The following is an 18,274-nucleotide window of genomic DNA, read 5'->3' as shown; positions in this document are numbered from 1 at the left end:
TTTCATAATTTTATATTAAAAAATCCAGCCACAGGATACAATTTAACATCTAGCCACATTCATTTGGGAATGCAGAGATGGATAAAGAGGCTTTAAAAATACTTCACAAAAGTAAACACAGACCTATACTACCCTGACTTTGCCAAAAATAAGTTTTGGCGTAAGATAAATCAAAACATAAACATAGGTGACTGCTTTCCACTGCTTCCCACAAAAGGGGTGGGAGAAACTAAATCAGGGATATCCAATCTTTTGGCTTCCCCAGGTCACACTGGAAGAATTGCCTTGGGCCACACATAAAATACACTAACAGCAGATCACGAGGTCAGGAGTTCGAGATCAACCTGGCCAAAATGGTGAAACCCCGTCTCTCCTAAAAATACTAAAGTTAGCCTGTGTGGTGGTGGGCGCCTGTAATCCCAGCTACTCAGGAGGTTGAGGCGGGAGAATCATTGAACCCGGGAGGCAGAGGTTGCAGTTAGCCGGGATCACGCCACTGCACTCCAGCCTGGGCAACAAGAGTGAAACTCTGTCTCAAAAATAAATAAATAAATAAATAAATAAATAAATAAATAAATGAAAATACACTAACAATAGCTGATGAGCTGGAAAAAAAAAAACAGAAAAAAGAAAATCACAAGTCTCATAATGTTTTAAGAAAGTTTACGAATTTGTGTTGGGCAAAGTAGAAAGCATAAATATGTAGCTCACATACGCAATACAGTTTGTAGATATTTTCGTCTCACATGATAACGCTAGGGCAGTGAAAAACAAGGGCTTATTTGGGTAAGGAAACAAAGGCACAATTGAACTTGCTATTCCATGAGTAAGAGAGAGAAGATATTCTAGAAACAAAAAATGACAGAGTAATTCATCGCCCAAAGGGTATTTCTTGTTTTACTCATAGACCAAGCAACACATCCAAATTGCATTGGAAAAGACTGTGTCGGGGGCAGGGATAGCCTGTTCCACTAGTAAATAATAGTCTGGTCATAAAATAAGACAAACTCAGAAAATTAGCAAAATGTCATTCTGGTCTTTATTTTTGGACATGTAGCATGTTTTAACAAATCAGTTTTTCATAGGCAACCTTTTGAAACATCAAAAGAAATACAATATAGTTCTCACAAATTCCTCATCACTGTAAATTCACTTTAAAATCAACGTAAGTAGCAGGGTAGAGCAATGTGTTTCTACATACCGACCAGTGCAACACTGACAGTTACAATTAAGGTATCCAGGAAGGTTGAAAATTAAGATTTACGTAAAATAAATTTACTTCCGTTTGCTAAGAGTAGTAATTTGCAAATTACATGTCTTACAGGCAAAGGCAACTAACTTTAGATCTTATTTCCATCTCAAATAAATGACAATTTAAGAATTAAATGACAATTTTAAAAACTCAAGCAAAAATATAAGGAAAAAATGGTGGCGTGCATCTAAAACCTGTTGAATAGAGTAATAGCCAAATATTATAGTTTCTCACTTTACTATGAATATTGGCACTGTTTACTTCATGTTTATAAATGTGAGTTTTTATGCATAAAAATCCCAGTAAGACTGAATGGTTTAGATCAGTCCATTTTTCTCCAACAAAAGTACCCCTAACTTCTAGATTTCAAAAACTGCACTCTTGCTTTTGCATTTTAGTACAAACAAAACACAAATATATTTCTTTTATATCAGTGCAACCAGGTAATAGGCATGTTATTTTTTAAAAAGTAACAAATTTTGTGAATGTTGTCATTTTTAAAAATCCTATACAGTATCACAACACTGTCAGAATCTATGTAGTGCACCCACAAGTGCCTCACTGTTTTGAATTCACAGTCCTTTTCTCACAAACACCTTAAGAGTTCAAAGAATTGATAATACACACCATGTGGATAATTTGGGGTTAAAAAACCCATGGCTCTGGGCAACAATTACAGTTAATAACATCCAACCACAAAGACTGTTGCTAAAATTTTCAGCTCGGTTTGCTATAAATAAAACATTCTGAAGTAAAGCTTTTTGCACACTGACAATACTTATCAGACATCAGCGAGGCCACAGTGAAAGGGAGTGACTTACATTAAAAGGACAGGGTAGCAGCTGGTTTTGGGATGGCACACCTCATACATTCTGCTCAGAAAACACGAAGGCATTTATAGAAAACTCAAATATGCACTGAAAAATGTGGAGGGTTTCTCTGCACTATCAACAGTGATATCGGTCCCCAGTATTTAAAAAGCAAAAAGTATCTTCATAAACACAACTGAAGACGAAGGCTCTACCTAGGCGAATGCATACAACAGGTACTAGTAGTGTGTTGGTGATTTTTTCCCCGGCATTAACTGGCATGAGCATTTTTGGCATGTTGGATATTTATCTCATATCAACAATGATTATGATGAAGTAAGCCATTTGAATGGTAAACAGAGTCAATGCACCCCTGGTCCTTAATGGCGGGAAACATCTAGTTCAACATTCTGCACAGAGCAGGGGTTCAAAATGTGCTGGTAACTAATGGACTATCTTACTCAAGGAACCTGTTAACTATATGTAACACCTACTGAGTGAACCTACTGTTTAAAGATGTGATTTAGATTTCTAATAAACGTATATGAACATGATATAAAACAGTTCATATAATTGTTGTAGTTCCCTAAAGAAAACTTGTAAACATCTGGTGAGTGTCTAATGGTGTAACATTAAAAACTGGCCAAAAAATGCCCAGAAAACGTTTGGCCCTTCAGCACCCAAAGCTCTCAAAATATAATGTTAAAACATCTCTGCTACAGGGATTTCAGTAGTCTGAAAAATTTCATACCTGAGTGGCTTAAATGTTCTCTCCTAAATTTTAAATAAGTGCAAGAAGTTTCTACACTCAGGAATTGCATAACTTTTTAATCTTTCCTCAACAGAAAATATTGAATGATATAGAGGTAGCATAACTTACTAAATTAACTCTAAAAAACAAAACCCCCAAAAGCAAGGTTATTTTCCATAGTCTTAATAGAACTATTAGAAATGTTTAAAATCTTACAATCTAGGCTTTCTTCTACCTGGTTTTAGATATCTCATTATTCTCACCCTCTCTTTTACTGTGAGAATAGTTATTAGTCCAGGCACCCTGTGGCCCAGTGGCATCTACTGCAACATCAATGATAGAATCTGGAATCATCCATCTCAAGAAAACGAGGAAGAGGAAGTTGAAAACTGCCAACAAAGCAAAGATGTGGCCTGTTACTGGGCCACAGTGAGAAATAAGTCTGTCCAGTCGTTTGTCCATTGGCAACACAGCTTCCATTGATACCCGGTCATATACCTAGAGGGAGAGAAGCCAAGTGTGAGCACTTTCACCCATCACCCCATCACCTGTCCCATGGTAACCAATGACCAGATCCTACAGGAACATTTTAGAAACAAATGCAAACAAAAGTTGCTTGTGTTTTGTTGTTGTCATAGTAATGATATCCTTAATGAACTTAATCACGATAATTATTGCCATTTGATTCAAAACTTACTGGGTACTTATTCTGGGCAAGACACCAGGCTAGAGGCTGTGTGATACAAAGAATAAGCCACAGTTCCTCTCCCCTAGGGAGTCACCATCAATTTTAGCCAACTACTAGAATTCCAAAGTCCCGCAAAGTCTGAACAGCTTTTGGGGTCACCACTGTAGGGTCAATATTTAATTCAGCAGTACTGAAGCAGGATTTGCCTTTGAAGATTCCTTGACTAAGCTGAGATGCTCTCACCGGCATCTGGCAGACATCAACCACGAGCAGAGAGCTACAATCTAGCATACTTCTGGGAACACAGAGGCTCCTCTTTCAACAGCCACATGAGGCTGTACATGTTGCTGAGCATGGATGGTGAGGACATACAGAGGCATTTCATGGATTTCAAATAAAAGAAGATAAACAGATGGGGGAAATTTCAGCAGATACTATAGGTCAATCGTTGACAAATGAAATAACGTTTTTTGCTGAGCAAGTAGGTGGCATGCTTTTTTTTTTTATTTTAATTATTATACTTTAAGTTCTAGGGTACATGTGCATAACGTGCAGGTTTGTTACATATGTATACTTGTGCCATGTTGGTGTGCTGCACCCATCAACTCGTCAGCACCCATCAATTCGTCATTTATATCAGGTATAACTCCCAATGCAATCCCTCCCCCTTCCCCCCTCCCCATGATAGGCCCCGGTGTGTGATGTTCCCCTTCCCGAGTCCAAGTGATCTCATCGTTCAGTTCCCACCTATGAGTGAGAACATGCGGTGTTTGGTTTTCTGTTCTTGTGATAGTTTGCTAAGAATGATGGTTTCCAGCTGCATCCATGTCCCTACAAAGGACGCAAACTCATCCTTTTTTATGGCTGCATAGTATTCCATGGTGTATATGTGCCACATTTTCTTAATCCAGTCTGTCACTGATGGACATTTGGGTTGATTCCAAGTCTTTGCTATTGTGAATAGTGCCGCAATGAACATACGTGTGCATGTGTCTTTATAGCAGCATGATTTATAATCCTTTGGGTATATACCCAGTAGTGGGATGGCTGGGTCATATGGTACATCTAGTTCTAGATCCTTGAGGAATTGCCATACTGTTTTCCATAATGGTTGAACTAGTTTACAATCCCACCAACAGTGTAAAAGTGTTCCTATTTCTCCACATCCTCTCCAGCACCTGTTGTTTCCTGACTTTTTAATGATTGCCATTCTAACTGGTGTGAGATGGTATCTCATTGTGGTTTTGATTTGCATTTCTCTGATGGCCAGTGATGATGAGCTAGTACCATTCAGGACATAGGCACGGGCAAGGACTTCATGTCTAAAACACCAAAAGCAACAGCAGCAAAAGCCAAAATTGACAAATGGGATCTAATTAAACTAAAGAGCTTCTGCACAGCAAAAGAAACTACCATCAGAGTGAACAGGCAACCTACAGAATGGGAGAACATTTTTGCATTCTACTCATCTGACAAAGGGCTAATATCCAGAACCTACAAAGAACTCAAACAAATTTACAAGAAAAAAACAAACAACCCCATCAAAAAGTGGGCAAAGGATATGAACAGACATTTCTCAAAAGGTGGCATGCTTTTTAAAACACTGGTCAGTACTAAGCTCTAAAATATCAAAAAACAAAGATCTTTAAACATACGTGTTCAGAACACATCAAATGAGCCAACATTCATATTTTGTAATTTGAGTATTACTTCTGTTTAGTCTCATATATCAGACCTGTAAACCGTCTCCTTTTGAACTCAAGAAAGTTATAACATGCAGTGCATATTGTACAGGTCAACAGCCCTTGAAAGGTACAGCATGTTTTCATCCAGCTCTTTTACCCTGAGGACGTCCTGAATAGAAACATTTTAATAAGAATTATGTTGAGAATTATGCTGAGACTGGTGAATTGCAATTGAAAAAGTATGTTTACAACATGAACTCCAAATTTATTTCATGATCGATTTTCTAAATAGCACAGTTAAACTAAGAAGGAGGAATTGAAATGAATTAAAATGTCATAGGGTTAAAAGAGTAACTACAAACTGACTTTTTTGTCCAGCTTTATTTCAGGTCAATTAATCTACTTACAGTTTTAAGTGATAAAATAACAATTTACTACTATGAAGAGAATGTTAGCAATGACAATCAATTATAGGCAAGGATTTACTTTTTTCTAAAAGTGTACTATAAATTACCATAGAAGTAAAAAAATACAGATGCTGTACTATTACTTTAAGTATAACTAAAAGAAAAATGTGGTTACCAAAAAAATCCCAATTAACCCCTTTAATATATACTGACAAACCGTCACCATAGTTCTTTCCCTGTTAACTTATTACCTACAGTGGCTCAGGCTTCTGAGGTTTATATGATGTCAATCAAGAAGGCCAAGTCGCAACTTACAGTGTCGTGGTTCTCAAAGGGAGTGGAGATCAGGATGGTATCATCAAAATAACCTGTCTAATCAAATATCCCTGCCAATTATATCCCCAATTCTATCTCTGCTCCTAAAGGATAACACTGGAATATAGGGAGTGGTTGGGGAGGCAGGGGGACATCAAGATGGAGTAGAGAGAGTCTGAAAAGGCTGCCCAGGGACTTTGACATGCACTCCTCAACAGGTAAGCACTACACTCCAACATTCCATGTTTCATATGGGGGAGATAGTACAAGACTTGTAGAAGGTCAGAATGTCTCAAAATGCTTCAGTCAAAAATGTTTGACTGTTGCAAATATCTCATGTTTCAATGGAAAACGTATAAGACAATTTTTAGAGATAAGTTTTTAGAACTTCCATTCAAATGAGTTCATCTTATACACTGGAATTCATCATTCAAACCAAGTAAGAAAGCCTTACAGTAAAGAGCTATTCTCCTCAGCTCCAACTTGCTATCTACTCTAGGTTAAAAACTCATTGCTCCACTGAATATCACGTTGGTAGCATTAGTCTAAACTACTACCTTCTCCATGTTCCACCTGGTTATCTTTCCGGTTCACAATTTCTACATACTAAGAAGCTGAGTTGTTTCTGTTCAGCTTGTTACGTGTTAATAAGAGGCATGAGGCAGAGAACATCATGAAAAGGATGTAAAGGATGAAACTGAGAATAAAAGTAGTCCCTAATTCAAATTCAGGAAGCATTTCCCACAACTGTAATCTCCTACCTAAGGGTGTTAATCTATTTCCTATACTCGTCAATTCTCTGTTGCTGCTTTTCATTTGTGATTTTTCCCACTTTTGTCACGTACATTTTGAATTCTAACTTACTATGTTCTCAATCAGCCCAAAGATGCAAAAATCCTTTTCCTGGAGAAAATCACAGTAGTTAGCAAAAGGGCTACAAGAGGTTTAGGAAGTAGCCTGAATAAAATATTCACAAGTTATAAAGTTGCTGCAATCAGCAAAACCATGCATTTCCTAAAAGAGCTGTTTGCTTTAGAATTATCAACAGCTTCAAGAAAATATCTAAGAGTAGATTTAACACTCATCTTGTCTCTATTAATTGTGACTTTTAGAACATTTTGTAACTTCTTTATGCCCATTTTAATGAGGGGGCCAGACTGTATTACCGCTATTTTCAAACATGAAACGCAATAACTTGACTAGACACGTAGCCCGGTAAGTGTACCAAATCTGTTTCTTTTCATCTGGAAGAGGTTTCATCAACTTAAGCAATAGAACAGAAATGGTAAACTTCTATGTAAGAAAAAGCAAATGTGTATGTGAAATATCAAGTAAGAGTTCAGACACAATCTTTTCTCAGCATGTGACATACCTTTTCAGTTCTTTCCGCAACATTCCTCCAGGTGTAGAAAGTCTTTACTATGTTATGGATGTTTTCTGGAGTCAGCAATGTCCCTGACTTCAGTTGCAAAACAGCCTTTTCCAATCCTTCACACAAAGATTTTACTGAAGGCTCACATAAAATAATAAGGTCTTCTGGAAGCACCTCAGGAATTCCACCAACTCTGGTACTTACAATCTTAAAAAGAAAGAAAGAATGCATGCTCCACCATAATCATGCCTCAGGAAGATCAACAAAACCAGTTAAAACATTATTATGAAATGTGTCTCATTATTTTTCAAAATATAGAGAAATCCCAACCATGAATGCCCTCAAAGCTTTTTACCTGTAAACCACAACTGGCTGCTTCCACGATCGCCATGCAGAATGCTTCAGTAAGGGAGGTATTAAGAAAAATATGTCCTTGAACTAAGACATCTCTAACATCCTTGTGTTCTAAAGCTCCCAAAAGACGCACCCTGATTTTTCAAATGAGAGGGGAAGAAAGAAGGGAGTGAAAACTCATGCTACAAAAGAAACTTAGTTTATAAACCAAGTCTGCTATTTATATTACACTTAAATTCTTATTGCTGCTAATGTTTTCCACCTCAAAAGATTAGTATCACCAAACATTGATCTAATAGAAACAGCCTTATAAAGCAGTTGGGTTAAAACTCATACAGCGAACATTATTTCTAACTTCTGTTACACATATCAAACTTTATCTTCTCCAAAACTAGTTTGTATGTAATCATATGAATAAACTTTGATAATTAAAATGTTAAAGTGCCATTTCTAAACAGGAAAATGGCCCTTTTATGAAAATTGACGCTTTACATGTACATGCCTTGTTGTGTGGTTATTGAGGAAGAGACCTGTCCAAATCTGTATGTGCAGAGCAATTTACATGATTTGAGCCCTATTACTTAAAACACTATACAGTATGGCCTGGAAATCTGCAAACGCTTCCAGTTAAAGCAGTTGTTTTTTGTGCCTTTCATGGTGCCTCCAACAATGGCCCCTCAAAGTCAAATAATATTGGGCTAATGGAAAAAATAAAATTGTGAATTCTTCAACTAGGTTTCCTATTTTATATAAAAATTTTGAAAAGTCCTTGCATTAGATTTATATCAATTATATGTATACCAATTACATGTAGGAGAAGCAACACACCTAAGGTAGGCATGCAGTTAAAACCAAATAGAGATAATTGACATCTTCTCCCTCAAGACAACATGAAATTCATCAATACCTGTCATGCAGCTGGTATCTTTCCCGAACTTCTTCCAAAATGATTCTCTTTGGTCCCTCTCCTCCAATTATGAAATTTAAATCTGGATATTTCTGACAGAGTTCAGGTATTATGCCACTAAGCAAATCGATCCCTGAAAATATAAATTTGAATGTTGGAGATATTAATATTTAAACTTAAAAAAAATTCACCAGAACTACTGAGAAATCCACTCATTTTGAAAAGTATTAGCTACGCACTCCATAAAGGAGAGAAACTCTCTTAAACCTTTCCCAGGAGAGTGGAATTGTTCGCAAACTGGCAGTGGTCCCCCAAGAGTTACAATTCTTAAAGATGTAGACCTTGACATGCATTACCTTCCACACACCCAAAATATGGCCTATTCTGTTTCATCTCAACAGACTATTCTTTAAGTTATTCACTTATGTTTACACATTGCATACTTCTAAAAAAGGTAAATTTAAGGTGGTTAAGGTTTGAGTTCATTTTCTCCAGAGCAGGCAGCTGATTGGAGATCTGGGTCTTGTCCCAGCTTTTTTACCAGCAAGCCCATTGATCGTGGGAAAGTTTTATGATCTATAAAGATTCCTATGTACCTAAAGTCTCTTTCAGCTATAAGATTCTATCAGTCTGTGATTCCACCTACTGCCATAGGAAAAGGCTAAGCAACGAAATCTAACTGCTGCCTCCACTTTGTTTAAAACGTGGCTGGTACAGAGAATTTTGCAGTGAACACTACATTATTAGCAAAATTTAAGTTCAAACCAGCTATAGCCCACTTTCCTGGAATGGGGGTAAATGAAGGCGGCAGGGCATGAACTGTTAGATCACTACAGTCCGTAGAACAAAAGAATGCATCTTGGTTCCTTTCTTCTCCAAAATGATTTTCTTATAATATATAAACACAATCTCAGGTAATAGAAAACAATAAAGTAAATTGTGCCCTATTAGTCTGAAAAAGTGAGTGGCTATCCAAAGTCACAACAATGTCAACACTATTTGAGAATCTAGTTCACTGTTCACTAACAATTACAAATCGTACATATTCAAAAGTAAATATAAAATAATCCACCTAGAGCTAAGTTTACTAATTTTAAAAATGCACACACACATAAGAATTGTATTTCTTAATCTTCCATCCCAAATAGGCAGATCAGTTATAAAATAGATGACAGGAGAAATGACATATATATATATACACACACACACACACATATATATATGACATATATACACACACACACATATATATGACATATATACACACACACATATATAGGGTCATTTTTATTAAATAATACAAAGTAGAATTCATTAAGTAAACTCTGCTAGTACTTTCAAACTATTATTGTATGTATCAAAAATTCCCACACAGCTTTTCTGAATATGAGGGCTTCTCATTAAAATCATAGCTATCTTTGTTTCATGTCTACTACCAAATCACTCAATTGGATTTCTAGATAAACCAGAAGGTAGTTTAATGACTTTTAACATTTAGTCATCTACAATTCCTTCAATCCATTTTCTTCCTCACCCTTTTCTTTCTCATACAAGGTTAAGAGCCCATTCTTCAAACAAATAAAAAACAACATAGAGCAATAGTCATAAATGATAATAGCTAACAGGAACTGAGTGCCTGCTGTGATAGGCAATATACTTTAAATTCATTATGTCATTTACTCCTGACAACTATCTCATAAGAAATGGAACTGATTACTATTACCAGTGATCTATATTCTTATTCTAAAAATAAAGGCTTTTCCCCACCACTATAAAAAAATTTATTCTGGAGCCTCTAAGAAGGGTATAACGCAATGGAACCTAGAGACTTTCGACTGCCATGTGAAAACAGACAATGAAAATCTCTGATTCAAACTGCTTTTAAAGCTCAGTCTAACAATATTTTTAAGAACCTTCTGATCTATACCTAGGATATGAGTGGCTGGGCACGGTAGAGGAAGAGGAGACCTTAGCTCAAGAAAAGCTGGACTCACATGTGTCATCTCTGTTACTTACTGTGTAACCTGGGTGAATTACTTACCCTCTCTGAGACTCAATTTCATGTAGATAACATCTACCCTACAGTTGTTGGGAGGGTCAAATGAGGTATTATACCACGAACAGGCTTTATCAACTGCAGAATACAAATGTAGGTTGTCATTACCACGACAGAAGGAAGCGGGCGAGCGTGCCTACACATGCACAGAGTGCTGGTAAATCCTGACTGAGAGCAAAACAGACTTGGAAGAGGAGGCTCAGGAAAAAGGCAGCCAAAAAGCCTGGATAGGGAAAACTTTGATTTATCCTCTCTCTCACTTAAGACATTCTAGTGGGACTTTGTTATCTGGTCCAATAAACTCCTGAGGAAATTAATTTGTTAATAAGGAATGGACCGTTAATAGAACTACTCATTCTTGGGCTACAGGTATGGCTGTTCCTTCTAAGAATGTTACTTTCTGCAGGGTGCCTGGCATCTGGAGAGGGTTCGATAAATATCTGTTCAGTTACTGAATTGAGTACAGGAAAGACCATACCATCACTCCATTGGTGGTTACCTCAGCTGGTTAAAATATCACATTAGAGAAGTAAAGGTAACAGGTTTAATCTTTGTATGGGTAGTTAATTTTGCTGATTCTTGATCACACATGCGTCATACTCTTTCTTAGCTAGCTATCTCAAGAAGATATGCTATTTGGTTAAAAAATAAATCAGGTACATTTCCTAAGTTACAAAAAACACATCACTAATGTCCCAAGAGGAATTCAGAATACAGAATGCCAGTCGGTTCACACGTCCCTGATTAAAGAATGAAAGCATGTCATTGCCTTCAAACCAGAAAATGAAGTTCAGGCCAAGTTTCCTTGCCAACCTCCACTTAAATGGACTGCTGGGTCAATCAAGGTTCTCCATTCCAAACGTAAACTGACCAAGGCCCACATCTAGATTTTAGGCCACTCCCTAGCACACTGGCACACCACTGAGTTCAGTGCTTATCAAGAATCAGTTGTGTTTGTTCACACATCTGTTTGATGTCAGTTGTACCTGTCATCGTGTTGAGTAATTTAATTCAATATCACATAAACTGACAAAAAGAGTTTCTACAAAAACTAAGCTGAACAGTTTGAAAAATCCAATAAAGGAAAGTCACAGAAAAAAGTTCTTGGCAGATGAGGGGTGTCCTAAACTACCATATAAAACTGAAAACAAATTAAAATTCCTGAAGCATATCAGTTCATATGCCTTTAAGTTCTGACCCCACTCAAAAGAAACTCAAAGTAGCAATGGTAGATTATGTTTTGTGAAAGGGAGTGTACAAGATGCAGCTGAAACCAATGGCCCAGCACTCAAAGCCGGCAGTCCTACATCAAACTACTGGCAACTCAGTGTGTATTAATATTTTCAGTTAAATTCAAATATTAAATATTTAAGGGGGTATGTATTTATGTATTTTTTTTTTAATGATTCCCTACTATAACTGACACTTTTGATTAGTGGACAGGTTTTCAAATAGCACTCAGAAGACACTGTTTTTTAAAACCAGACTGTGTCAGACTTTTAGTAAACAAGCCTCCACACATTCAACTGCAGTGTCCATTAAGTGCTGTAGAGGTACAAAAAACAGCCTCCTTGGCCAGGCGCAGTGGCCCATGCCTGTGATCCCAGCATTTTGGGAGGCCGAGGCAGGCGGATCACGAGGTCAGGAGTTTGAGACCAGCCTGGCCAACACAGTGAAACCCTGTCTCTACTAAAAATACAAAAAATTAGCTGGGCGTGCTGGTGTGCGCCTGTAATCCCAGCTACTTGGGAGGATAAAGGAGGAGAATCGCTTGAACCTGGGAGGCAGAGGTTGCAGTGAGCCGAGAGTGCGCCCCTGCGCTCCAGCCCAGGGGGTGACAGTGCGAGACTCCATCTCAAAAACAAAACCCAAAAAACCTCCTTGATAATAGTGGATAGCTACAAACTAGGCTAATAGTTTATAGGAACTATCACTGAACCCTTCCGAGGTTCCCAATGTTGCTTAAATTACACAAATGAAAAAAACTGAGACTTAGAGATGTTAAGCAACTTGTCCTCAATCACACAGCAGGACAGACCCATCATCTGATCCCGGGACATCTAATCCCCTTTTCTTCATCACTTACCTGCCAATATGTTATTAATGTCTTATACATGATGAAATGAAACAAGCAAGCTACAATACAGTAATGTGCAGAGGAAGCCCACTCACTGATTTTCAGTATATGTACGTACACATAAAAAAGACAGGAAAGCTATAAATCAAAATATTCATTAGGGTATCTCTGAATAATACAGTTACCGCTGATTTTAGTTTTCATCTTTGTGCTTTTCTTAGTTTCCAAAATATCTGCAATGAAAAGACATTACTTTGGCAATCAGAAGAAAAAAGCCATCTGTGACCTCTGCCCTTTACTTCTTCTTCTTCTTTTTTTTTTTTTTTTTTTTTTGAGATGGAGTCTCACTCTGTCACCCAGGCTGGAGTGCAGTAGCGCGATCTCGGCTCACTGCAAACTCCACCTCCCGGGTTCACACCATTCTCCTGCCTCAGCCTCCCAAGTAGCTGGGACTACAGGCGCCCACCACCACACCCTGCTAATTTTTTGTGTTTTTAGTAGAGACGGGGTTTCACCATGTTAGCCAGGATGGTCTCAGTCTCCTGACCTCGTGATCAGCCCACCTCAGCCTCCCAAAGTGCTGGGATTACAGGCGTGAGCCACCATGCCCGGCCTGCCCTTTACTTCTTTACCACATGTGCAGGGCTGTTTTTATTTTTAAAAAGACCTGAAATGTAACAGCATCAGGTTATTGTTCTTATTTTTAGTAACCATTAAAACATCAAAGGTCGGGGGACAGCATTCACCACCATCCTGAAAAATCTCTCTTCTTGGATATATAAACCAATATTAGAACTTTCTTTGCTATAATTTATAGCATTATAAAACCATAAAACCAAATGAAAAGCCAAACAATCATTACATACAAGTATTCAACAGCTTTCTACAGGGAAAAAAGTCTACAATGCAATTATAGCTATCATTTCATTACCTTTTCTGTAAACAAGTCTGCTGACAACAACAACAGTTATACTATCATGCCTTCTAAATGGGTCTGGAGTGAAGTCAGTAGGATCTACAGCATTAGGAATGACGGATACTATTTCAGGATTCAGTGCTGCTCTTAGTACAGTATTTTCCTTACTAGTATAAGACACACAAATGATGTGGTTTGTATCACAAAGAGACACGGTTAGAAGCTTGTTTGTAAGCACCGAGCTGACATCAGCAAATCCAAAAAGGGAATGATCCGTGAAGACTGTCTGAAGCCCCATTGTCTTGGCGTGGAAGAGAGCATCATGGGCCATGGCAGAAAAAGAACTATGTGAATGGATTATCGTGACTCTCTCCCGAACGAATATGTACCTGAGCAATGGCAGACTGTGAAAGAGGGTCGTGGCTGTAGACTGGTTGTACATGACTTTCAGAGGCAAGTAATAGACTTTGAGGCCATTAGTGAGGTAACGGATGCCTTTTCGATTTCCATAAGCATGGGTGACAATGATAACCTTATGCCCTCTTTCAATCAGGCACTGTGAGAGCTGGTAAATGTGGCTTTCCACGCCTCCCATATTTGGGTAGAAAAAGTCAGATACCATGCATACATTATGGGCATGGGTTCTACATGTGGAAAGACTTCCAGGGCTAACCCGAGAGGGTGTAGCTGAGGCACGGTGGCCATCCCCAGTTGCTCCTCTACAGGCCATACTGAGATGGTTTAGGCATCAGTTCTTAGAGCAACCCAGTTAAGAGATGTGTCCTCTATTACCTGAAAAAGAGTAAAACAGGATCTCAGCTCAGAAACAAAACACATTCCTATTACAAATCCAGATATAGATACTGTTTTAATGTTAATGTAAATTTGTTAGCTTTTCCCCAAAATTAAAAACAAAGCATATCATCAATGTACTCATTTGACGTTTACTTGCTTGGCATTTACATACAACAAAACTAGGTTCTACAATGTCTTAATTTTGTCCTAAAAACACTGCTATATGTACAACTTTAAATAGTAAGTTTGTTACACCACAGCATATCATGGTCCCCAACAAACCAGTCTCTTCCAATAATTAAGTATATATATACATATACAAACACACAGGTTTACATATTTCCCCGTTACTCTTACACTTTACCAGCTTCTATTAATACTTATTAAATGGCCACTATACATCAGCCACTACATGCTGAAAGTCTTCTATATCTTATTGCAGCCTCACCAAAACTCCATGAGTTATCAACTCCATCTTAAAAATGGAAAGTCTAAAGCTTAAAGGGGTTAAGAAATTTGTTCAGTTACTCAGTGCTTAGAGGTAACACAACGTAGCAGTCTGTTTCATTAGTGGTCATGTCTCCTCGTATTTATGCCCTTCTATATTAAAGTCCCTTTCCCTTGCATTTGGACCTGGTTTAGCCCATAGGAGGTAGTGAAAGTGATGTGCAAATTTTTGGCCTCAGCCTAAAAAAGGTGTGGTGGTTTCCAAGCTGTGGTGGTTTTCACTTGTGCACTTAGATATCCTAAGCCAACATGCGAGAAATCCATCTACTGTGCTAGAGGGGCAAGGGAAGAGACGACAATATGGAGAAAGAAGAGCTCTGAGACTACATGGAAAGAGCCAGAGGCCCAGTCATCCAGCCAACTTACCAGCTAAATGCAGCCTCCTAGTGACCACCGGCAAGACCAACAGAACCACTCAGCTGAGCCTAGCTCACTGCAGTATCATGAAAAATAACAAAATGGCTGTTGTTTTACATCATTAAGTCTTGGGGTGGTTCGGTAAAAAATAACAGACAACTAAAACAGGCCAGGATTCAAACTCAGTTATACCGGTCCACTGCCTGTTTTTGTAAAGTTTTATAGGATCATAGGTGTGCCCATTCATTATTGTGAATGGCTACCTTTGTGCTACAAGAGCAGAGTAGTTGCAACAGGGACCATATGACCCACAGAGTTGAAAATATTTACCATCTGGTCCTCTACAAAAGTTTGCCAACCCCTGCTGTAGAGCTTAGCCACTAATTCAATTAATCTCATAAAGTTTTGCTAGTATTACCTGTGTGGTTTACACTAAAACACACCTGGAGCTCTAACTATCTTTGAGAGCACCTTTTTCAAATGTCACCAGAGCACATGCTGCAAACAATACACATGTTCTCCTTCCTTATTCAAAAAGGGTGATTATCTAGGCCGGGTGTGGTGGCTCCCGCCTGTAATCCTAGCACTTTGGGAGGCCGAGGTGGGTGGATCACCTGAGGTCAGGAGTTCAAGACCAGCCCGGCCAACATGACAAAACCCCATCTCTATTAAAAATACAAAAATTAGGTGGGCACGGTGGTGCCTGCCTGTGGTCCTAGCTACTCGGGAGGCTGAGGCAGGAGAATCGCTTGAACCCGGGAGGTGGAGGTTGCAGTGAGCCAAGATCACACCACTGCACTCCAGCCGGGTGACAGAGCGAGACTCCGTCTCAAACAAAACAAAACAAAAACAAAAAACAAAAAACAAAAACACAAAAACCAAAGAGGGTGATTATCTAACTGCTGCCTTCAGTTTTTAAACTTTTCTTTCAGTTATGCAGGCCTTTCAAACTCAATGAGTGTCCCTCCCTTCAGTGTGGTGTCTACAGATAAAAGCTAAACTAGAGATGGGCTGTATCTGGGACCATTTTCTCCATTTAAAGTGCGAAATGTTTATCTCAGGGGTCCCCTAAAGCCTTATTAATGTGAAAAGCCCACTCAATATTTAGTACTATTATACATTCTTAGACATCTAAAGCTAAAAAGAATCTTGGATATGTAGTCAAAATCTTCCTCAGCTTTACAAATAAGATTTCCAAGGCTCCAGAAAACACAACTATACAACGAGAAACCATCCTAAAGCTCCGAGTTTCTGGTTTCACCTGCAAACTCAGAAAATGCCAATTAACTCTATGTGCAAAGGCTTAACTGTCTATTCTCTCCAACAAATTCATCTACTTTTTTTTTTTTTTTTTTGAGAGGGAGTCTCACTCTGTTGCCCAGGCTGGTGTGTGTGTGTAGTGGAGCGATCTTGGCTCACTGCAGCCTCTGCCTCCCGAGTTCAAGCGATTCTCCAACTTCAGCCTCCCGAGTAGCTGGAATTACAGGCGCACACCACAACACCCAGCTAATTTTTGTATTTTTAATAAAGACGGGGTTTCATCATGTTGGCCAGGCTGGTCTCGAACCCCTGACCTCAGGTGATCCACCAGCCTCGGTCTCCCAAAGTGCTGGGATTACAGGTGTGAGCCACCGTGCCCGGCCTCATCTACATTTTAAATACACTCTCAGAAAGACTCCAGAAGTGTTTGTTGACCTGAATTTACTAATTAAGATTCAATATTACCAAATATCGAAATTCCCCAAGTTTGTACTTTTAGGTGGTTTAACTAACATTTTCTTACTGTGGTCACCTAAACCCGAACTTACAGTTCTACCAGTTTTAAAAGATGGACGATAGCAAAAACAGTGAGTAATGAACCAAGTAATAGCATTTAAAATTTTGTCGTCAGCCTGCAACGTTCTGTGAGGAGTCTGCCCACTTTCACCAGGTTTTCACTCCAAACATCTCTGACATAAAAGTTCAATATGCTGCACAATCGCAAAATCTTAGCTTTTAAAGCCGAAATGAGGCTTGGAGCTCTAGTGAATACCTCTCTCGCTTTATAAATGAGAAGCCAGACAAGTTGAGTCATTTGTCCAACGTTCCCACCCAGCCACTTAAAGTGGCAAAGAAGACGTTACCGTAAAATTCTCGACCACGGTCAACGAGTCCCGGGCAATCATTAGCAGTAGCGGTTCCTTAAGAACCTTAGGGAGACTTGGCAAGAGTTGTGGGTCAAGAGAATGGTACTTCCACCGACAATTCCTGGGCACTGTCTGAGCTTCACTCCCTGATTCCCTGAGAGGTCGCTGGGGAAACGCTCGGGCCAAGGAGGGGATGACCCTGCTCAGACAGCGACCCTGCTGGGTTCATGGCGGAGACTGGCCAGGCCCAAAGAGAGAAGGAAAACAGCCAGAGAGTGGACGTGGGTCTCAGGCCCGGGGTTCCGGAGACCCCAGTCCCTCAACCCACCCGCCTGAGCCAAGGAACCGTCCTAAACGCACCCTCAGACCCAACCTACTCTGGAGACCCTCCGACCCAACTTCCGGGCTTCGAGCCGGGTCGGCTTCAACCCCTCCACCACCCGCCACGAGCCCACGGGCGCAGAACAGCCCCATCCAAAAGCGGCCCAGGGCGCTAGAGACGGGCGGCGAGACGCGTACTCACCGGTTAGTTCCATGGCCGCCAGTGTCCGGACCTCCCGCGGCTACAGCCTGAGTCCCTCCCTGCTGTCCCTCAGCACCAATCTAGGCGTCCGCGCCCAAGCGCCGCGCCCCCTAGGTAACCAATCACAAAGAGGCGCTGAGGTCACGTCCGAGAGCGACGCTCTGTCGTCCCCACCCTTAAGCGCGGGCTGCAACGTCAGCGCGCGCCTGCGCCCTTCTCCTAGAAGCTGCCGTCGGTAGGGTGGGTGCCCCACCCTGGTTTCCTGGTTACAGCGTCTCTATTCTGGACGCCAGTTCTCTCCCCGCTTGCTGCTGATTGGAGAGACCTTTTGTTTGTAATCAGCTGTGCCACGGCAGAACCGTGCCCATTCTTACCGC

General features: G+C 39.7%; 1 protein-coding gene across 2 annotated transcripts; it reads right to left on the bottom strand.

Annotated features, from left to right (window-relative positions):
• Window positions 1-1,011: 1,011 nt before the first annotated feature.
• Window positions 1,012-18,001, bottom strand: PIGA (phosphatidylinositol glycan anchor biosynthesis class A). 2 transcript variants are annotated; one of them, XM_010366069.2, is made up of 6 exons: window positions 17,898-18,001; window positions 13,605-14,381; window positions 8,541-8,673; window positions 7,635-7,767; window positions 7,280-7,486; window positions 1,012-3,310 (listed from the first exon to the last, which is right to left on the bottom strand). In XM_010366069.2, the coding sequence occupies exons 2-6, from the start codon at window positions 14,317-14,319 to the stop codon at window positions 3,044-3,046; spliced, it is 1,455 nt and encodes a 484-aa protein (XP_010364371.1). In that variant the 5' UTR covers window positions 14,320-14,381; window positions 17,898-18,001; the 3' UTR covers window positions 1,012-3,043. The 2 variants fall into 2 exon arrangements, with proteins under 2 accessions (XP_010364371.1, XP_030790202.1); XM_030934342.1 differs by lacking the exons at window positions 13,605-14,381; window positions 17,898-18,001 and adding an exon at window positions 12,859-13,020.
• Window positions 18,002-18,274: the final 273 nt, after the last annotated feature.

The sequence above is a fragment of the Rhinopithecus roxellana genome, chromosome 7, assembly GCF_007565055.1.
Source record: "Rhinopithecus roxellana isolate Shanxi Qingling chromosome 7, ASM756505v1, whole genome shotgun sequence".
In the NCBI taxonomy this organism is placed as follows: Eukaryota; Metazoa; Chordata; class Mammalia; order Primates; family Cercopithecidae; genus Rhinopithecus; species Rhinopithecus roxellana.
Note: the sequence above shows the minus strand (reverse complement) of the source record. Positions and strands in the feature narration are given on the sequence as shown.

Excerpts from the sequence above, each read along its gene's own strand:
- PIGA (XM_010366069.2), bottom strand. The coding sequence starts at position 14,319 with ATGGCCTGTAGAGGAGCAACTGGGGATGGCCACCGTGCCTCAGCTACA. Across the intron at positions 7,487-7,634 it reads CAGCCAGTTGTGGTTTACAG|ATTGTAAGTACCAGAGTTGG; the intron begins GTAAAAAGCTTT and ends TTTCTTTTTAAG. Across the intron at positions 3,311-7,279 it reads TTGCGGAAAGAACTGAAAAG|GTATATGACCGGGTATCAAT; the intron begins GTATGTCACATG and ends CTCTCCCTCTAG.